The following is an 18,727-nucleotide window of genomic DNA, read 5'->3' on the forward strand; positions in this document are numbered from 1 at the left end:
TTTTGGTTACACATTTGCTGGGACAGAAACATGCATGTGAAGAGTTAAATCGCCTTACAAGATGTTGTCAGTGGAAATCCTGAGCGGTGATAAAGGAGGCAGCATGCCTCTAGTTGAGGCTGTCTTGGATGCTAGTCCTGCATGTCAGAGAGGTTAAAGGTATGGATTCCAGTGCTTTGAGAGTAGGTCGGAGAGACAGACAGTGGGCTCTAGAATCAAACCGCCTTGGCTCAAATCCTGGTTGCACCTCTTCCTAGCTCTGTGGCTTTGGTCAGGTTACCGCTCTGTGACTCAGTTTCCCTCTCTGTAAACAGGGATTATAATTGAATCGTCGTCAGGATTAATGTATTAAATGTGTGAGAGCTTTTGGGGCCGTGTCTACAAATAAAAGGGCTACCTAGATGACTCAGTGGTAAAGAATATGCCTGCCAATGCAGGAGACACAAGAAACTCAGGTTCAGTTCCTGGGTTGGGAAAATCCCCTGGAGAAGGAAATGGAAACCCACTCCGGTATTCTTGCCTGGAGAGTCCCATGGACAGAGGAGCCTGGTGGACTACAGTCCATGGGGTCTCAAAGAGTCGGACACGATCAAGTGACTGAGCATGCACCAGCTGAGATGATAAGCTATACTGTTGATACCCTTTAAAGCGCCAGCGGATGAGTTGATGTGGCTTTTGAACACAATTTGTTTATGTGTATGTGTGATCATTTCACAGCTGTGGCGATCTAAAATGATATGTTTGTGGGGGGTGAGGGGGGAACTCAGCTGTTGTTACTGTATGTATTGTTGCTTTGTGTCTAAAGTAGCATTTTAAAACATTCATGAATTTATATTCTGGCAGCAAGTACAAGGGAAGGAAAAGTTCCCTGTTAATCAACTCTAAGCAGCCCATCTCTAGGGACCTTCTGGGAGGCCAGCTGGATCAGACTTCAGAAAATGTTTCTCTAATGTATTGATAAATATTACCCAAAAGTTTTGGAGTGTCAGGTCATTCACATACAAACCTGTTAGGGGTTATTGATGGAGATGCAACTGTCCATCTATGTACATTATAATGTCTTTTTCCAAAACAGGAGCACCGTACTGGACCAACACAGAAAAGATGGAAAAACGGCTGCACGCGGTCCCAGCAGCCAACACTGTCAAGTTCCGCTGTCCAGCTGGGGGGAATCCAACACCAACCATGAGGTGGCTGAAAAACGGGAAGGAATTTAAGCAGGAGCATCGCATTGGAGGCTATAAGGTAGAATGAAGCTTGTGAAATACTTACATTTTTAAAAATGCTTAATACTATTACTTAAATTTTTATTTCTTCATTTTTTAAGTAGTCAAAAGTTAGCAGGAAATAGAAGGAATATTCTCTTTTTTAAAAAAATCAGTAGTTATCATAATTGATCGTTACCACGTTTGATATTTTAAAAAAGTTACCCCAGACTTGCATGTGATTTTAAAGTATAATCCCCGTTTGTGTTGTTCTTTATATGAAGAGAGTTTAATAAAAGAAGGGTCGAAAGTTGAGAGTCTGTTTTCTATATGTTTTATGGTCTATAAAACTGAAACTGGAGCAGAATTTGAGAAGTACAGTTGCCCTGTTTGAGCAGGATTGTGTGAATAGTGGATGGACTTGGATGAGAGACTGGGGTATGAAATATTACTTATTAAGATAGAATGCTTCCAAGATGACGGAGGCAATCTCCCTGTCCTCCATCCTCAAGGACTCTGAAGAGCACATTATGGGAGGTGGTGAAATACATTCTCATCACTCACTGGAGAGGTTGAAATGGACAATGTCTCCCCCAAGATGCCCCTTCAGGCCTTTGTTCATCCATTCAGCAGACATTGATCCAGTGCCCTCTGTGGCAGGCACTGTCCTCAGCTCTGGGCAAAACACAGCCTTAGCTCATCGGGGTTCCTTGTCCAGCAGGAAGGCAGATACAGATCTGGCCATCAGGACACCGATATGGGTGAAATTAGAGGAGTGCATTGTCCTGTGGATGTTCAGTGATGTTGGCTCCTTGAGACACTAAGGTAAAGGAGATCAGGAAAGGATTCTGGGCCAAGCTAGAAGGAAGATTGTCTCAGAAAGAGTGATACAGAATCTCCGAATCAGTTAGCCTAGAAAGGAAGAGCTTTGTGAATTTAGTATGTGAGGAAGACTTAAGGAACTTTACTGTGAAATTCTTTGGTGCATTTGGAACATGAGTGGGTGTATCAGTTACCCATTGGTGCGTAACAAATTACCCCAAGACCTGGCAGCTTTAACAACAACATTTATCCACTCACAGCTTCACAGATTCCTGGGCCAGGAATCCAGGTGTGGCTTTGCTGGCTTTCTGTCTCAAGGCTTCTCATGGGACTGTAATTATGGTTTCAGTTAAGGCTGGGATCTTATCTGAAGGATCAACAGGGAAGAATCTGCTTCCAGACTCACTCACGTGGTTGTTGTCAGGATTTAGGTCCTTGCAGGTTGTTGGACTAGGGCCTCAGTTCCTCACTGGCCGTGGGCTGGAGGCCACCCTTAGTTCTTTGCCACGTGGGCCTCTCTCCATGGCAGCTGGCCTCCTGAGAGAGAACAGAGAAGATGGAGGAGAGCATGAGGAAGACCGAGGTTACAGCCTTTGTAACCTAATCATGGACAAGCCATTCCACCACTCATGGCTGTTTTCTGCATTAAGCAAGTCACCAAAGGAGGTGATGACTGAGGGTATATCAGGAGACGTGAGCATCACGGGGCCTTTGGAGAAACCTGAAGAGTGAGTAATAAAGAGTGTGCACAGACTGAGAGGCCAGGCCCTTAAGAATCACGTGGGAGAGGATTTCTTGGTGGCAACAAGGTGGTACCTGGGAGGACTCTCCCTGATGCACTCCTCACCTGTGTTAACACTCCAGCATCACTCTGGATGGCGCACGAGTCCCTGTGTCACCACTGCTGTGGTCAGGTAGGGCTTCTCTCCACCCAAAGAGCCCCGGAGCCCTTTCCTGGAATACCATTCCCAGTGACTCATCTCGAAAGCGGGATAGTGTTTTCATCTCGAAGAGTTTATGGCTTCTAACACTGAAAGCTTACTTTCTAGAAACCAAAAGCCCAGAGGATAATTGGGAAAGCCTACAAGTGCATTTCTAAGTGCACGTGTGGGCAGTTTATGTGTGAAGTGCATCAGTTGGAAGGTGGATGCCTTTGAAGCCGTGGAGTGGGCACACTCCATTTGTCTTCCACAACTTGCTCATTGGGGGAAGCGGTAGCAGAAGGGTGTTTTGTCTCTTTGTTCCATCCCTAAATGGGCACAGTGAGGTTGGAGTTGGCTTTTTTTTTAAAGGAATGAACAGACACAGATTTCATTAGGCAGTGTTGGTTGTAAAGAAGGAGTTAAACCACTAAAATTGGGCCCCTGGGCTTGTTCTTGGGCTTTCTGACTGACACTAGTGGTAAAGACTTCACCTGCAATGCAGGAGACTCAGGTTCAATCCCTGGGTCGGGAAGATCCCCTGGAGGAGGGCCCAGTCTAGTATTCTTGCTTGGGGTATTCCATGGACAAAGGATGGGCTTTGTAACCTGGTGGGCTACAGTCCATGGGGTCACAAAGCATTGGACATGACTTAGCGACTGACCACACACACACGCAGGCTTGTTCTTACCACCAGATGTTATCTGGAAATATAATGGATGCAGTTCCAACTATTTATTTATTAAAAAAAATTTTTTTTTATTCTTTCAAAGCATTTATTGGATTTGTTACCGTATCGCTTCTGTTGTTTTATGTTCTGTTGTTTTGACTGCATGGCTTGTGGGACCATAGCTCCTCAACCAGGGATCGAACCTTCGTCCCCTGCATCGTAAGGCAAAGTCTTAACCACTGGACCACCAGGGAAGTCCCTCAATGATTTATTTAAATATAGCTTAAGTATCAGAAAGATAGTCAAAATCCTGGTGGTTAGCTCATTTCCTTCCTGGGAGATTTGAGTACAGAGGGTCGATGAGCCTCTAGAAATTCCTGGCCTCAAAATAAATAGGACCAACATCATTATTCTGCCTGAGGAGTGTTTTTGCAAGTCTGAATTAGTGATTATAAACACTCTGGAAGACTGAGGGTGCCTGATGAGGAAGCGCTGGTTGATTTTCGCTGGGTGCAGTTCGGTTTTGATTATTGATGACAACATCCTGCTAAATGAAGAGCAGCTACATTCTAAAAGCAAAATGAGCAACCTTTAGCCTTTTCTCATAGAGGCAGAGATGACCCAAGTATTTTGGTTGTTTGATGTTGGAGTCATTTCTGGAGTGAAAGAGGTGTGGAATTTGAACATGTGGGGACAAAAGCCTAAAATCTGTTTTACTTTTCTACGAAAAGGGCAAAAGGGAGAGAGTACCACACCTTTGGGTTTCCCTGGTGGCCCAGTGGTAGAGAATCCATCTGCCAATGCAGGAGACTCAGGTTTGATCCTGGGGTAGGGAAGATTCCTTGGAGAAGGAGATGGCAACCTGCTCCAGTATTCTTGCCTGGGAAATCCCGTGGACAGAAGAGCCTGGCGGGCTACAGTCATTGGGGTCACAAAAGAGTCGGACAAGACTTAGCGATTAAAACAACAACTACACCACCACCTTTGGAACATGGGGTGCTGGCTGGCTCTGATGAGGGTGTATCTCTTGCCCGGATGGGTTTTCTCTTTGGAGAAAGGGGCTAGGACAGTGGACTTTGACTGGCCTCGGAGATTGCCCCGCCATTGCAAAGGTAGTCAGCCTGGATTCACTAAGGGATTTTCACAACAGTTGTGGCATTGGTCATTCATTCTAGAAAATACTGGGCACTCTTAGAAATTCCATCGAGCTTTATGGGCTTCTGGGACTTGAAAAGACAGAGCTCTCTCATCTCCTGGGAAAATGTAGTTCCCTACAGCCTAAGCCTGCTAATGATATGTTAAGCCCAGGTCTCCAGGTCCCCAGGTTGTGAAGTCACTAAAGGTCACAGGGGCTGGCCTTCACCCGAGGGCCGCCCCCACTGGTCTGAGCTCCAGACTCTCGGGGCTGAACGGGACAGAGAGGGGAGCAGGGTCAAGATGGTGGGCTCCCCCTCTGATGTTCTTTTTGTTACCTACATGCACTTGTCAAGAACTGCGCCTCTGGGATTTCCCTGGCAGTCCATTGGTTAAGACTTCACCTTCCAGTGCAGAGGGTGTGGGTTTGAACCCTGGTCGGGAAGCTAAGATCCCACATACCTCGTCTAAATGACCCCTCCTCTCTTTCCCATCCATTAGCTCTTTGATTTAATGAAGAAGCAAAGTGTCAACTTTTCCAAGACGTCTTTTTCTAGAAAGCAACCTGAAATTTTCTGCAAATGAAATTGTGTTATTTCTGTGATTTTTCTCCCCCTCCTTCATAAATCGCATTCCATAAACCACGGCTGTGCTCCCGGTGGCTCAACTGTCTGTCTAGCTCTTTCCACCTGTTGATAGGTCGGGTGCTTTGGCCCTGGTCTACTGCCTTATGCCTATGTGTCCACTGAAGGGAAAAGGAACACAAAAAACCAAAGCAAAGTCGGAGAAAATTATGAAACAGGACAGAAAGCTCATTTTAATTAAAATGGCCCATGAAACTCCTTGGTATTCTGTGTTTCAGTCTTATTTATCAAAGAACTCATGCTGAGCCTTTCTTAGGTGATTAAGAGTCAAATTATTGTTTTTCTTAGTATGTGGGCAAAGGCTGGTTGGATGTTTTAATTTAGTTATAATGACAAAGCATGACTTGAAGCAAAACCATATCTCCCTAATTGTGCTGATGCCTGGGCTTTTTCAAAATCAGTTAAAAAGTTGGCTAAGCTCTGTACTTCACATCAGCTGTCCTTAAGATGGGAAGTTGGGGTAGAAAATCTCCCATGTTTGATCCTTTCCAGCCCTAAAACTTGTGATTTAGTAGCGTAGCCATGATGTAGCATCAGGCATTTTTCATGTTAAATAACTGCACAAATTTTTTATAAGGAGATTGCTTTTTAAAAAATATGTAATTAATTAATTAATTTGGCTGAGCTGGATCTTCACTGTGGCACTTGGGATCTTTGTGGTGGCATGTGAGATGTAGTTCCCTGACCAGATATCAAATACCTGGACCCCCTGCCTTGGGAGCGTGGAGTCTTAGCCACTGGATCACTAGAGAAGTCCCAAAAGATTGCCTTTAAGGCTATATATTTAGTAGGACTCTGGACATTTGTCACAAGGAAATGTAGAGAAATGAGAAGATGGCTGAGATTAATAGGCCATCTCCATTCCTAATTCATTCCTAGGTAATGATTTAGGCATAGAGGAGAAAAACATTCTCGAAAACCATCTTTCGAGCCACCAACTGCATAAGACCCATGGAGAGACCATGGGATAAATCTCTCTCTCAACATGACCATGCAATTGGCACAAGAGTCCATGGCATCCAAGAGGTTAGAATTTCCACAGAACCACTAGGCAGAGAGAAGCATTGTACAGCATAGACTATTAGTTTCAAAGTATATTTCAGGTCCAAGAAAAGACAACTAAAAAAAAAAAAATCATTTTCTTATAATCATAACTGAACTGGTTGTTTCGATGGGTAGATTAGATTTACATTTTCTAGGTTATTAAATGTTATGCTTAACCCCAAAGTATGTTTATTTGGAAAAGTCACGACTAATGTGACTTTGGAATATATTTATATACTTTGTTGAGCTTTTTTTTCAACTAAGACGTTTCTGCTTTCATCTCAGATCAGGCCATCTGTGATGAGAAGCAGGTGTGGTTGGTATCTGCTGGCATGTGTGATGTGTTCACTTGTGTCTTGACGGTTCTGGGTGCCTCTGTGTGCATCACACTCTGGCCCAAAGAGGTGAGCTGTTCTGCCCCTTTTACAGATGAGGCTTGTCACATGGCTCCTGGTGGCAGAGCTGCCATTTGGATCTGGGCAAGTTTTGCTCCAAAGTTCATGCTCTTATTAAACTGCTTTTTTCAAACATGGTACCATGTTTTGTTAAAAAAAAAAAAATAAAAAATAAAAACCACTGTTATGATAAATGAAAAACAGATATGGTAATAACTTCCCCGGAGCACATAAATACCAGATGAATCAAGGAGTACTGTTGAGAGCAAAGCCGTGGGGCGGGGGTGCTTGAGGGATGATATGATGCTGTTCTTCCAGTTTCCATGACCTGGGAGATGTTTTTTTTGGTGTGTGTGTGGTAAAAGTGTGGCATAAAATTCGTCATTTCTTTTCCAAAATTTTTTCATCCCTCAGAATAGAAACTCTGTATCCATTAAGTATTAATTCCCTTTCCCTCCTTTCCCCAGGCCCTGGTAACTGCTCATCTACTTTCTATTTCTGAATTCGCCTGTCTAGGTATCTCATATAAGTGCAATCATAGGAAATTTGTCCTTTCGTGTCTGGTTTATTTCACTTCATGTGTTCAAGGTTCATCCATGTTGTAGCGTGAATAATAACTTCATTCTTTTACAAGGACGGCTGGGTAATATTCCATCATATGGATAAGACCACGTTTTTTTATGCATTCATCTGTTAATGGGCACTTGGGTTGTTCCCACCTTTTGGCTACTGTTGATGCTGCTGCTGTGATCATCAGGGTACTAGTGTCTGTTTAAACCCTTGCTTTGAATTCCTTTGGGTGTATACCTGGGAATGGAATTGCTGGATCATACGGTGATTCTGTGTTAAGCTTTTTAAGGAGGGCCGTGAAATTTTAAAGAGTTAAGTTCAAAAGGCAGTGGATACCCCATTGGCAGTCTGTCCCCAGAGCACCTTTCTGGGCATTTTTAGGGAGTAGACATCTAAGAGAACAGGCTTGCATTTTATATTCACTTCCTATCTCCTCTGAAGAGAACCATTGCTTACTGAGTAGAGGGAAGAGTTTCTGCCACAAGTCCTAGAAGATCAGCGCTCGCCCAGCCCTGTTCTCTGGACACCACCTGAAAAGCAAACTTGCTGTTTAAGCATTAAACAGGTGTTTGCTTCCACGTCTGCCCAGTGATAGGCAGCAGTATGTGCCCCAGCCCTCAGCACACGTAAGCTCAGTTCATATATACACATCCCAGAGAGATGATTTGAAATACCCTAGGAACCAGCTGAAAATGGGAGTCTGGCAGGGGATAGTAAGATTTTGTGCATCCTAATGACAGCTGGCCTGTGTTGAATTACAGTTCATGTTGAATTACAGTTCATGGGGCACCTTATGAAGGGCAGAGTTAAAAGGGAGGGCTGTCCTTCTCTATAATTTGAACCCTGATACTGGTGGAAGGAAGTTGTGAGAATATTTACCATCATATGGACACTGCATTCCTTGACTTGGCACAGAGTTCCAACTTTCCATCCAGCTTCTGGGTGTTTATTCTGCTTGTTATTGAACACCTGGCTATTTAGAAATGTCCAGAGTTTTTTGCAATGTGGAAGGCAAACATCCAGGTGACAGCTGGATCTTTGACCTTTCACCCAGGTGTTTTGGTATCCTACCAACTCAATGGACATTCCCAGTTGTCAGCTGCAGGCTAGGGGTTTAACATGCAACTCGGAGGCTTTAGGTAACAGAGGAATTTCAGGAAAAAAAAAAAAACAAAAAACCTGTCTGGACCACCTTTTGTCTTTGCGATGACAGGGTATGGAATATTTGTGGGTCTAGTTTTTGGACGGCAAGTCGGAGAGTGTAGGCTGTTAGCTTAGTCGACTTGGTTCTAGTACTGAAATGTTATTTTTAAAAGTCTTTAGTGAACATTAGCTTTGAAACCCCACGCTCTCTCCTTTTGTTCCTTGGCAGATGAAAAATACTGATGAATTCCACAAAGATTTAGCCACAGGCAGGAATGAAAAGAAGGAATTGTGCATGTACTGGTTGATGCAGGACTTCAATTCTCCCGGGCTCTTGAGGTCGGTCTGAGAGAGCTACACATGCAGTGGATCTGCCGCAGAGCAACTCCTTGCCTCGAGTTTTCGTTCACATTTTCTGTTGTGTGCATGGGGGATTTATGTTTAAATTTAAAAAGTGAGAATGAGAAAAGTGTAAACATTTTTAATCCCATTACTTTAATTATATTATATATATAATATATATATATTATATATTACTAACAATTGAGTATACTTTCTTTCTGATTTTACCTTGTGTATAAGTCATGCTTACAGATTCAGGCCTGTATGCACCTAGAAGGGTGTGTGTGTGTGTGTGTGTGTGTGTGTGTGTGTGTGTGTGTGTGTGTGTGTGTGTGTGTGTGTGTGTGTGTGTGTGTGTGTGTGTGTGTATTTTTTACGAAAGGGAATCATAAATAGACATTTGCATTCAGGCTATTTGTTTTCATTCATCAATAACTGTTAATGATACTTAACCAGCACTGGACAAAAGAATGCTTCATATTTTTTAGTGACTGTTTGTTAGTCTTCTGGAATAAACTACTCATGAATGAGTCTGTTCCTCATGGATTCCAAGTTTTTTTTCTGTTACAAGCTGTGCTTGAAGCAATGATTTTGTCATGTGCTTTGAAGTAATTCTGCTCTTTTTTGTGTAGACAAGGTTTCTAGAAGTGGAATTAAGTAGGTCCCCCCCAAAAATGTCTGTTTTAATAGGTATGAGTAAATTATTTTACAGAAATATTTTTCTCAACTTCCATTCCTGTTAGGAGTCTGTTTCCCTCCACCCTCACCAAGTACTCAGTGACACTCTTCTTTCTAATTTTTGTTAATCAACTGGTGAGTAACCGTGTCTCATCATTGTTTTAATTTGCATTTCCCTGCTCCTTAATGAGGTTAACATCTTTTCATATGTTTATTAGCTGTTCACATTCCTCTTCTGGGAATGCAAAGATGGTTTATGTGCATTTGACCTAGTTGGCAGAAACGCTGGAGCATTCAAAACCTGGGGAATTGAGAAAAATATATTGAAGATAACATCTTATACATTTTTGTAGTTTCTTTAGGTTTACCCAGATTCTTGGTGTGGAAATGGTGTGTTTCAGGGCCTTTTAGCTAAGATCAAGTTTAATATAGTGGCTTCCCTGGTGGCTCAGTGGTAAAGAATCCACCTGCCAATGTAGGAGACACAAGAAACACAGGTTTGATCCCTGGGTTGAGAAGATCCCCTGGAGGAGGAAATGGTAGCCTGCTCCAGTGTTCTTGCCTGAAAAATTCCTTGGACAGAGAAGCCTGGTGGGTTACTGTCCATGGGGTCGCAAAGAGTTGAACATGGCTAAGCGACTGAGGACATTGTTTAAAAAACACAGAAACCTTTCTGCCTCTTCCCTATTTGTGTAGTTACTGTTTAGGCTCTTGGCTTGTCATTAAGCAACTAATAGTTAATGGTAGGATGTCCTCTACAAAAGTGTCAAGTTGTCTCCCTGTTGGAATACTTTGGCCACCTGATGTGAAGAGCTGACTCATTGGAAAAGACCCTGATGCTGGGAAAGATTGAGGGCAGAAGAAGGGGACGACAGAGGATGAGATGGTTGGATGGCATCACTGACTCAATGGACACGGGTTTGGGTGGACTCCGGGAGTTGGTGATGGACAGGGAGGCCTGGCGTGCTGCGGTTCATGGGGTTGCAAAGAGTCGGACACGACTGAGCGACTGAACTGAACTGAACTGGTGGTTTCCAAGGACATCCATTTGGAAAATGCCACGGCTCATAAAATTTGGGATCGGTGGCAAGTCAAGGAATCAAATATTGGAGCCATGGTGTAAGAAAATAAATATTAGCAGCATCGTATGGGGTAATATTGATTGAGTACCAAGGTCCCTGGAAGGGCAGAAACACCCTGTTTGGTAAATGTGTTTCTCATTGTGAAAGCATTTTATAAATGTTAACTTATTAACATTATTGTCGTGCATCTCTAGGAAGTAAATATCCATGGGAGAACATGCCCTTGTAGAGGGATCTTACGTGCACTGCCATAGCCCTGACGAAAGATTACGGCTAACCATATGCCCGGGGGTTTAAAAAAAAAAAGAAAAAGGCAGTGGCATGCCGAGCTGCATATGCCAAGATTTAACGTCTGGGCTGAGGCAGGCCCTGCCCTCTCTGCACAGTCCAGGTTCAGCTCCATTTGGAATCCACTCTGTGCCAAATCTGGGTCCAGGCACAAGAAAGACATTGACAGTTTGGATGGGGTCCAGAGACAGGCACTAGCCATGATTAAGGGCTTAGGCCCATGACATTTGAGCGGGGGCTCAAAGAACTGAATATTTACAGCAGGGCTAAACGCTGGATTACGTGGCTTGGTGACGTCAGGGCCTGAGTTACCCTCCATGTGACCGGTTCCTCAGAGGCCAGGCGAGTCCCATTCCTGATATTCCTGAGAGTTAGGGGAGAGGGAGGGTCTCACTGTGGGCTCATCTGGCCTAAGTTAAATCAAGAACTTTCCATGCTCGGAGCCTGCAGCCTCAGCGGAGTCCCTGAGGCCCAGGATTTCGGTAGAGAATTCTCCTCGCACTGAAAATCTTAGCATCCACATCTTGTCCTCTTTCTGAGCATCCCTTTAATACATGCTTCAGAGAAGGGGCTTATCCCTCCTAAGAGGAGACATAGCCTCTTGTTCTGGGTCTCCTGAAAGCCTGTGGTCCAGCCAAGGGCAGAAAGTGCATCTTCTCAGCATAGAGAATGGACTGTCTCCATTGTGGCTCGGATGCCTGCAAGTTCATACTGCCAGACATCTTGCCTGTAATGGTGAGACCAGCGCCCCATCACCAGCTCTAGGACCTTAGACTCTGAAACTCCATGGTTGTACAGGGGGAGTCGTCTTCAGGCAGTAGCTGAAACAAAGTGGCTGCTCAGAACTCAGTCTTGATGCAGGGCTTGTAGTCTGTTAAGAAGTAGAGTCCAGCGTTCACCCCATGATGCTTCCTAAGACTGTTAGTGATGACCAGCTCTCTTGTTTTTGGACTCAGCGTCAGTCACTGCACTCTGCAGTGGTGGCTTGTGCTGAACTGAACGGCTGACACGAGGAGAGTTGCACTACAGCGTGTTCGTCTAATCTCTTACCTCTGTTGGCTTTGCTTTTCGAAGTGGACAGCTGCTCTGCTCTCCTCTTTTGGATAATGGAGCGTTCACGAGATGATTTTCTTTCTTCTCTAATTTAGTTCCTTGAATCACTCATGTGCTTGCAGAGGCTCTGCTGGTATTATCGGTTTTTGTGTGATTAAGGCAGAAAACACTTGCCGCGCTCAGGGAATCATTCAGAAGGTCAGTTGGAATTCCTGAAACGATAGTTAACATGAGTAGGCCCTGGCTTTTTATTTTTTCTTTCCACTTCTCCAGAACGCCTTGTGCAAAATGCCTTTAAAGAATGATATGGATTTGGAGAGAACTACGAAAGCTGTGAGCCTGAACGATGCAATCTGCATTTTGTTCTTAATATGGGGAAAAAAATCATAGTTGGTTGAAAACCTGAGTCTGTCGAAATATTTTAAAAGCCAAGTGGGAACATTAGACTCTAGCCTGTTTGCATGTTGACAGAACTAGGGTAAGAATCGTAGTAACTTATTTTCTCACGTGCTGCTTATCTTTGAAATGTCTCAAGGATTTTGTAAGCAGATGGATATACACCTTAAGTTGCCTAAGGATTCATTGCTCCTATGTTTGGAATTCTGAGTATATATCTCAGGGACATGTAACATCTTATTCAGCCACCCCCAGTGATGGGGCAGGGCGCAGACCTAAGTTTCCAGCTGAAACTTCTTGATGTCCCAGTAGCATCTCAGGGCCGCACAGAAAATGCTGGGAGGCCTTCAAACCAGAAGGCTCCAGGAACAGTAACAGCAGCTACCTCATGGGTTTCTTGGAGGAGTTAAGGTTAAATTTGCTGAGGTTGAAAGGGGCGCTCAGGGAAGTATTGGGTTGGCCATAAAGTTGGTTTGGGTTTTCCCGAAACATCAGGCAGAATGAACTTTTTGGCCAGTGTAATACCTGGTATCCAGTACATGTTCACATCCTTGGCACTGGCTCTGTGTGGTTCCTTGGTGCCATAAAGGCTAAGGGTTCCCAGTGGATGACCAGTCTGAGGCTCAGCTGCCCAGGAACACTGACGCTGGTGGAGTTAGTGTTGCATTCCCTGGCCCCTTGGCAGCTGCTGGAGGAACCCTCAAGCCCATGACATGACCTCCTCCACACCCTCTTGTATCTGGACATGTCAGTGCCGGCTTGCCAGATGTTCACTGTGATGATAACTATGGTTTTCCTTGGTCACCAGGCTGAGTCCTTATTATGAGGCAGTATCAGAATTCAGGTGATTCTTCTTTACCTTCCTCGTCTCCCTCAACTTCTTTTCAAATCGCGGAAGCACAGCACCTGGTATTCTGTACTAAACTTGTCCAGTAACCGCCTTTCCTCTTTTTCAGGTACGAAACCAGCATTGGAGCCTTATTATGGAAAGCGTGGTCCCATCTGACAAAGGCAATTATACCTGCGTGGTGGAGAATGACTACGGGTCCATCAATCATACGTACCACCTCGACGTTGTTGGTGAGTTTACCTCTCCCCGAGTGCCAGCCACGTGCCATCCTGCTGTGGCTTGACTCATCTGAAGTTGTGAACGTGAGCCTTGTTTCTCCCTGTGCTTTCAGGAGAGTTGGTTTGTTTTCATTCTTTCTAAATACAGGCTGTCATTAGAGAAGGATGCTGCTGTCATTTGACAGTGTTCTGTTTCCTGATTAGCTGACTTACCTATGTTTATTGTGGTCCCCTTGGCTCCCAAGCATCCTCTTGTGTGACATGGATGTGATGTGAAATGTGCTGATGTTCTGCAAGCTGAGATTTCTCTGGGAAAAAAATGTTAGCATGTGTAGGGAATGGCACCAGTTAGGCCATGGGGGAACATTGTTTTTGAAAGAAGATCAACTGTATAATGCTGGCTGGAGAGTAAAGGAAAAGGTATTATAATGACTGAGCTTATAGCTGGTTGGAGGAAGGTTCACATCAAGGAGCCATTCAATTCCATCAGAAGAAAGTCATTAGACACCACAAGTTCAACGTCCGTTCCTAGAACCTATTTCTTCTGTGAAAAGAGAACCGTTTTAATGGGCTGATGAATACTTTAAATGCTTCGAGAAATAAGCTATTTTAATGAAGTATCTTAAGACCACATAGCTTGTTGTCCTGGAAACTCAAATTTCTTCTCAAGTCTGGTCATTATGATGGGTTTTGTTGTAACTGATGAAGAAAGGGTGTTTTGCTGTGTCGTTAGAGGATTGATAAACATACACCAAGGACGTGTCTTGGGTTGAGGCCTTTTCTTTGTAGAAGCCATTTTTTCTTGTTGCCATCTACCCTGACTCTCAAAGTGGCCACCTGTCCTTGAGTCCTTGCTGTAGGTTACCTAGTTGGTTTGCGCGTCTTCATGTGCCAGGTTGCTCCTGCTAAGGTCTCAGCTCAAAGCTCACCTTGGTTCAGTTTGCCTCAATGTGACCCTTTGTAACTCATGCCCACCCACTGTGTATCCATAAACAAAGGCCTTCCTCCATCATTTCCTGGGCATGTGTCCCTACTTTTATTTTACATGTGGACATTTCTTCTCCTTCAATAAAATATAAACTCCTTGAGGAGAGAGACCCCATAGATAAATATATATATTTGTAAATATTTTGGCCACACTTTATGTATGGCATGTAGGGTCTTAGTTCCCTGATCAGGGATCGAACCCACACCCCTTGCTTTGGCAGTGTGGAGTCTTAACCACTAGACCACCAGGGAAGTTCTACCCCTGCCCCTCCATAGATATTTGAATTGCCCAAAGAGCCATTAAGAAACCTTGCAAAGGTTTGATTAACCAAATTACATAGATTTGGTTACTTAAAGTTTTAGGTTAATTGAAAATTAAATAGAAAACCATTTTAATTTTCTATCAGGTTAAATTAAATTCATAAGTAACTCTGCCTTAGAAAGTATGATACAGTCTTTTTTAAATTTCTATTTGTAAGTATTCAGTGGAAAAAAAGTAACATTTTGTTATTCAAAAGCCTTAATGTGAAATTTGAAAGGATTTTATATAATGTGAGTTCTATATATATTCATAAAAGCCTGAGTTTTATACTCTCTTTTCCTACAGAGATATTTGTGGAATGTTTCTTAGTGGGAATCACTGTGTACAGATATTTTACCAAAGAAACACAAAGAGAAGTAACACTCAAATAAGAGAAGAAAATAGTTAGCATTAATCTTGGCATTGATGTACCATGAGTCTGTTGATCAAAGAACATACCACTTGTATTTCACTTTGGGTCTGACGCATCCTGAGTTTGACATGCAAGTGTTTCTATTTCAGGAAAGAAAGGTTTGGGGCTAAAAGTTCTAAATACTTAATTTTGAAAATAAGTAATTTATTATGGGAATAAAATCATCGTGTTATAGCAGTCTTTGGGGATCCTGGCTTTGCAGAGGTTTACAAATTGTTCATTAAGATTGGTTGGGGCCATTCCAGGAATTAGGAGTCATATCTCGGCCACTTCAGCCACGGGGCTCTTGCTTATATAGTAGGTTTTAGGTTGAGTTGTTATGTAAAACATTCAAAAGCCCCTCACCCCACCTCCCCTTTCAGCTTTCTGGCAGCTCATCTCTGTGAAGCCCTGAAATCTCTCTTAGCATTTAGGGTTGGATTTGAATTGGGCTGCTGAATAATGGAATTGTGCTGTCTAATGTTAATCCCCTGGCAATCAGTCTTGTTGAAAAGAGCGTATGATTCAGTGGTGTAATGTGGAGAGAGCGTAGAGTGTATGGAGTAATGCAGAGAAAGGCCTGATTATGTCACAAATTTGGGAGCTCGCCCAGCTAAACGTGGGCCAATAATGACACAATGCTGGTTGGGAATATCCATGAAAGCTCAACCCCAATAATTTTCCAAGCCTTGAACCTTCTTTATAAATAGAAGCTAAAAGTCAGTGGAGTCTAAGACATTTTCAGGAAAGATGGAGGTGTGAAATACTCTCATTTTTGCTCAAAAACCCTAGTAATTGCTCTGAGAAGTGGTAATAAAATAAGAATTGAGTCAGCTGAAGGGTCTCAGGCAGACTTACAAGGCTGGCAGATGATCGTTCTGAACATCTCGGCAAGTGGAAACAAAAAGGATTCAGGCACAAACACTGAATTTCTGGTGGCCAGCAGGTCTAAGCTTAATATACCGCTGCTTTGTAGCAGCCTCTCAGCTTCATCTCTGTTTCACAGAAGTTCAGAGACTCTTTCCCAGAGAAAGTGAAGTCCTGTCCTAGTGCACGTTCTCCAAGGTTTTATTTTTGTTGCTATGAGACATAGCCTTGCAGTTCAGATATGACGATGCGTCAAACCGGGTGAGATCTTTTTATTGAAATTCTTCCTTGGAAAGGCATTCCCATAAGCACTTTCATGTAAAAGCCGTGTAATTTAAGTGACATTCTTGTGTTCTGGAATTAAACAGCAAGCCATTGTTGTGTGTGAGGGAGATGCTTTGGTTTATGGGAGCCCTTTTAAGAACCTTGCTTGATCCTCATTAAAATTGACACCATTACTTTTCAGCCATTTACTTGCAAGGGGAAATTAGCGTGAAGCTCCACATCTCGGTAATTGTGCTGATAATAAAACGAGCTCTCTTTAAAAGACCTGGCTCCAGGAGGTGGCAAGTGTTTGCCACCATTCACATGTGAATGCGGCTGAAGTGCTGGGTCCTGCCCGGGGCCCTGCCACCAAGAAAGAGGCTGCAACCTGGGAGAAGTCATTTAACTTTTGGTCTCACCCTTCTCGTGTCTGAGAATGAAGGCGCTGAGACCCACTGATGTTAGATAAACGCAGCCCGGTGTTGTGAGTGTAGCGGGTCTGTCCGCCCACACGCTGGGGACCGAGCGACCTGGGACAAGCGACTTAGCTGCTCCGAGCCTCTCAGAGGTGATGCCTGCCTTATCCCTGGGTTGGGTTATCAGTTTCCTGGGGGCTGCTCTAACACATCATAGCCTGGATGGCTTCTGTATATAAAGTACATGTGTGCGTGCTCTGTCCTGTCCAGTCAGACTCTTTGTGACTCCGGGGACTGTAGCCCGCCAGGCTCCTCTGTCTGTGGGATCTTCCAGGCAAGAATACTGGAGTGGGTTGCCATTTCCTCCTCCAGGCGATCTTCCTGACCCAGAGATCAAGCTCTGATACTTAAGTTGTAGTTAAATAAATCATTGAGGGACTTGGCAGTCCAGTGGTTAAGACTTCACCTTCTAATGCAGGCCATGAACATGTGGTCCCTGGTTGGGGAACTAAGATCCCACATGCCTTGCAGCCAAACAAACCAAAACATAAAACAACAGAAGCAATGTTGTAACAAATTCAATGAATACTTTGAAAGAATAAAAAAAAAGCTTAATAAATAATTGGAACTGCATCCATTATATTTTCAGAGACTGTTTGGTAGTTAGAACAAGCCTGTGTGCGTGGTCAGTCACTCAGTCATGTCTGACTGTGCAACCCCATGGACTGTAGCCTGCTGGACTCCTCTGTCCATGGGATTCTCCAGGCAAAGACACTGGAGTGGTTTGCCATGCCTTCCTCCAGGGGATCTTCGCGACACAGGGATTGAATCTGTGTCTTCTGCATTGGCAGGTGGACCTTTACCACTGAGCTACCTGGGAAGCCCCCAGATGGCTTAAAACAATAGGAATTTATTCTCTTGTCGGTTCTGAAGTCAGGGTGTCCACAGGGTTGGTTCCTTCTGGAGACTCTGAGGGTGAGTTCGCCCATGCCTCAGTCCCAGCAGAGAGAGGCTGGGAGTGGCTGTGGGAGTCCTTGGCTTGTGGACATATCACTCCATTTCTGGCTCTGTCTTCCCATGGCCTTCTTCTCTGTTTTCTCAAATCTCCTTCTGCCTTCTCTCTCTTAAGGACGCCAGTCAATGCATTTGGGGCTCATCTTCAATCCGTGGTGATCTCCTCTTGAGATCCTTAACTTAATCACAAAGACCTCATTTCCAAATAAGGTCACGTTCACAGGTTCCTGGGGTTAAGATGTGGTCTTATCTTTTCTGGGGCCACAGTGCAACCCAGTTTAGTGGTTTGAGAAATTCATTGGGCTAACAGATGAAAACACCCGGTGGGTACCTAGATGGCTAGCAACAAATGCTGCTTTCTTTTTTGCCAATTTGGAAACTCCTTTGAGAATCAGAAGATATCCTAAATGGCTTTTATTGACTCAATCAGAAGTTTTATTGAACAAACTGGATGGCATGTTGGGACTGATGGAACTGGCCAATGGCTGGGGGTCACTTATCCTGCTGAGGTGTCCACCTTTGATTAAAGGTGTGGTTGAGGCTGCCCCGGGAATGAGATAGTTGAACTTGCAGAAGAAGGTTGTAGAGTTTTGAGAGCTTTGAGTTCATTGAATTGGTCTCGTTACTTCCACTCCCACCTCTCACCCCGTTTTACAGTCGGGGAAATCACAGTTCCAAGTGGGTAAGTCCTTTTGTCAAGATCTCAAAGGAACTCCAGAGCTGGGCCTTCTCAGATCCTAGATTAGTGCTGCCTGCACCCTCACTGATGTCTCTGTTTCAGGATTACTGTGGTGTAGACCAGCAGCTGCTGCAGCCAGACTTGAGAAAGGTGAACCCCATGTTCAGCTCTTTGTTGCCAAAACCCCCAAAAAGTGAGAGAGAGAGGGAGCAAGGGAAGTATTCAGAAAGCCAGTTGCTCCTTCTTACTCATAAAGACCCTTTCTTTGGCTTTGATTTATGAGCTTTGTGTCCTTTCGCTGTCCAGTTTTGCGTTCCCAGAGACCAGCGGGTG

At 44.0% G+C, this 18,727-nt stretch overlaps 1 protein-coding gene across 10 annotated transcripts in view; it reads left to right on the plus strand.

Annotated features, from left to right (window-relative positions):
- Positions 1–18,727, plus strand: part of FGFR2 (fibroblast growth factor receptor 2) — a 101,833-nt gene that overhangs the window by 34,265 nt on the left and 48,841 nt on the right. For all 10 annotated transcript variants that reach the window (XM_081534632.1, XM_081534637.1, XM_081534676.1 and 7 more), the window contains 2 exons: positions 1,076–1,245; positions 13,343–13,466. In XM_081534632.1, coding sequence (XP_081390758.1) covers positions 1,076–1,245; positions 13,343–13,466 — 294 coding nt within the window. The remainder of the gene's footprint in view (positions 1–1,075; positions 1,246–13,342; positions 13,467–18,727) is intronic.

This window comes from Giraffa tippelskirchi, chromosome 2 (assembly GCF_054371585.1).
Source record: "Giraffa tippelskirchi isolate mGirTip1 chromosome 2, T2T-mGirTip1v1.2.pri, whole genome shotgun sequence".
In the NCBI taxonomy this organism is placed as follows: Eukaryota; Metazoa; Chordata; class Mammalia; order Artiodactyla; family Giraffidae; genus Giraffa; species Giraffa tippelskirchi.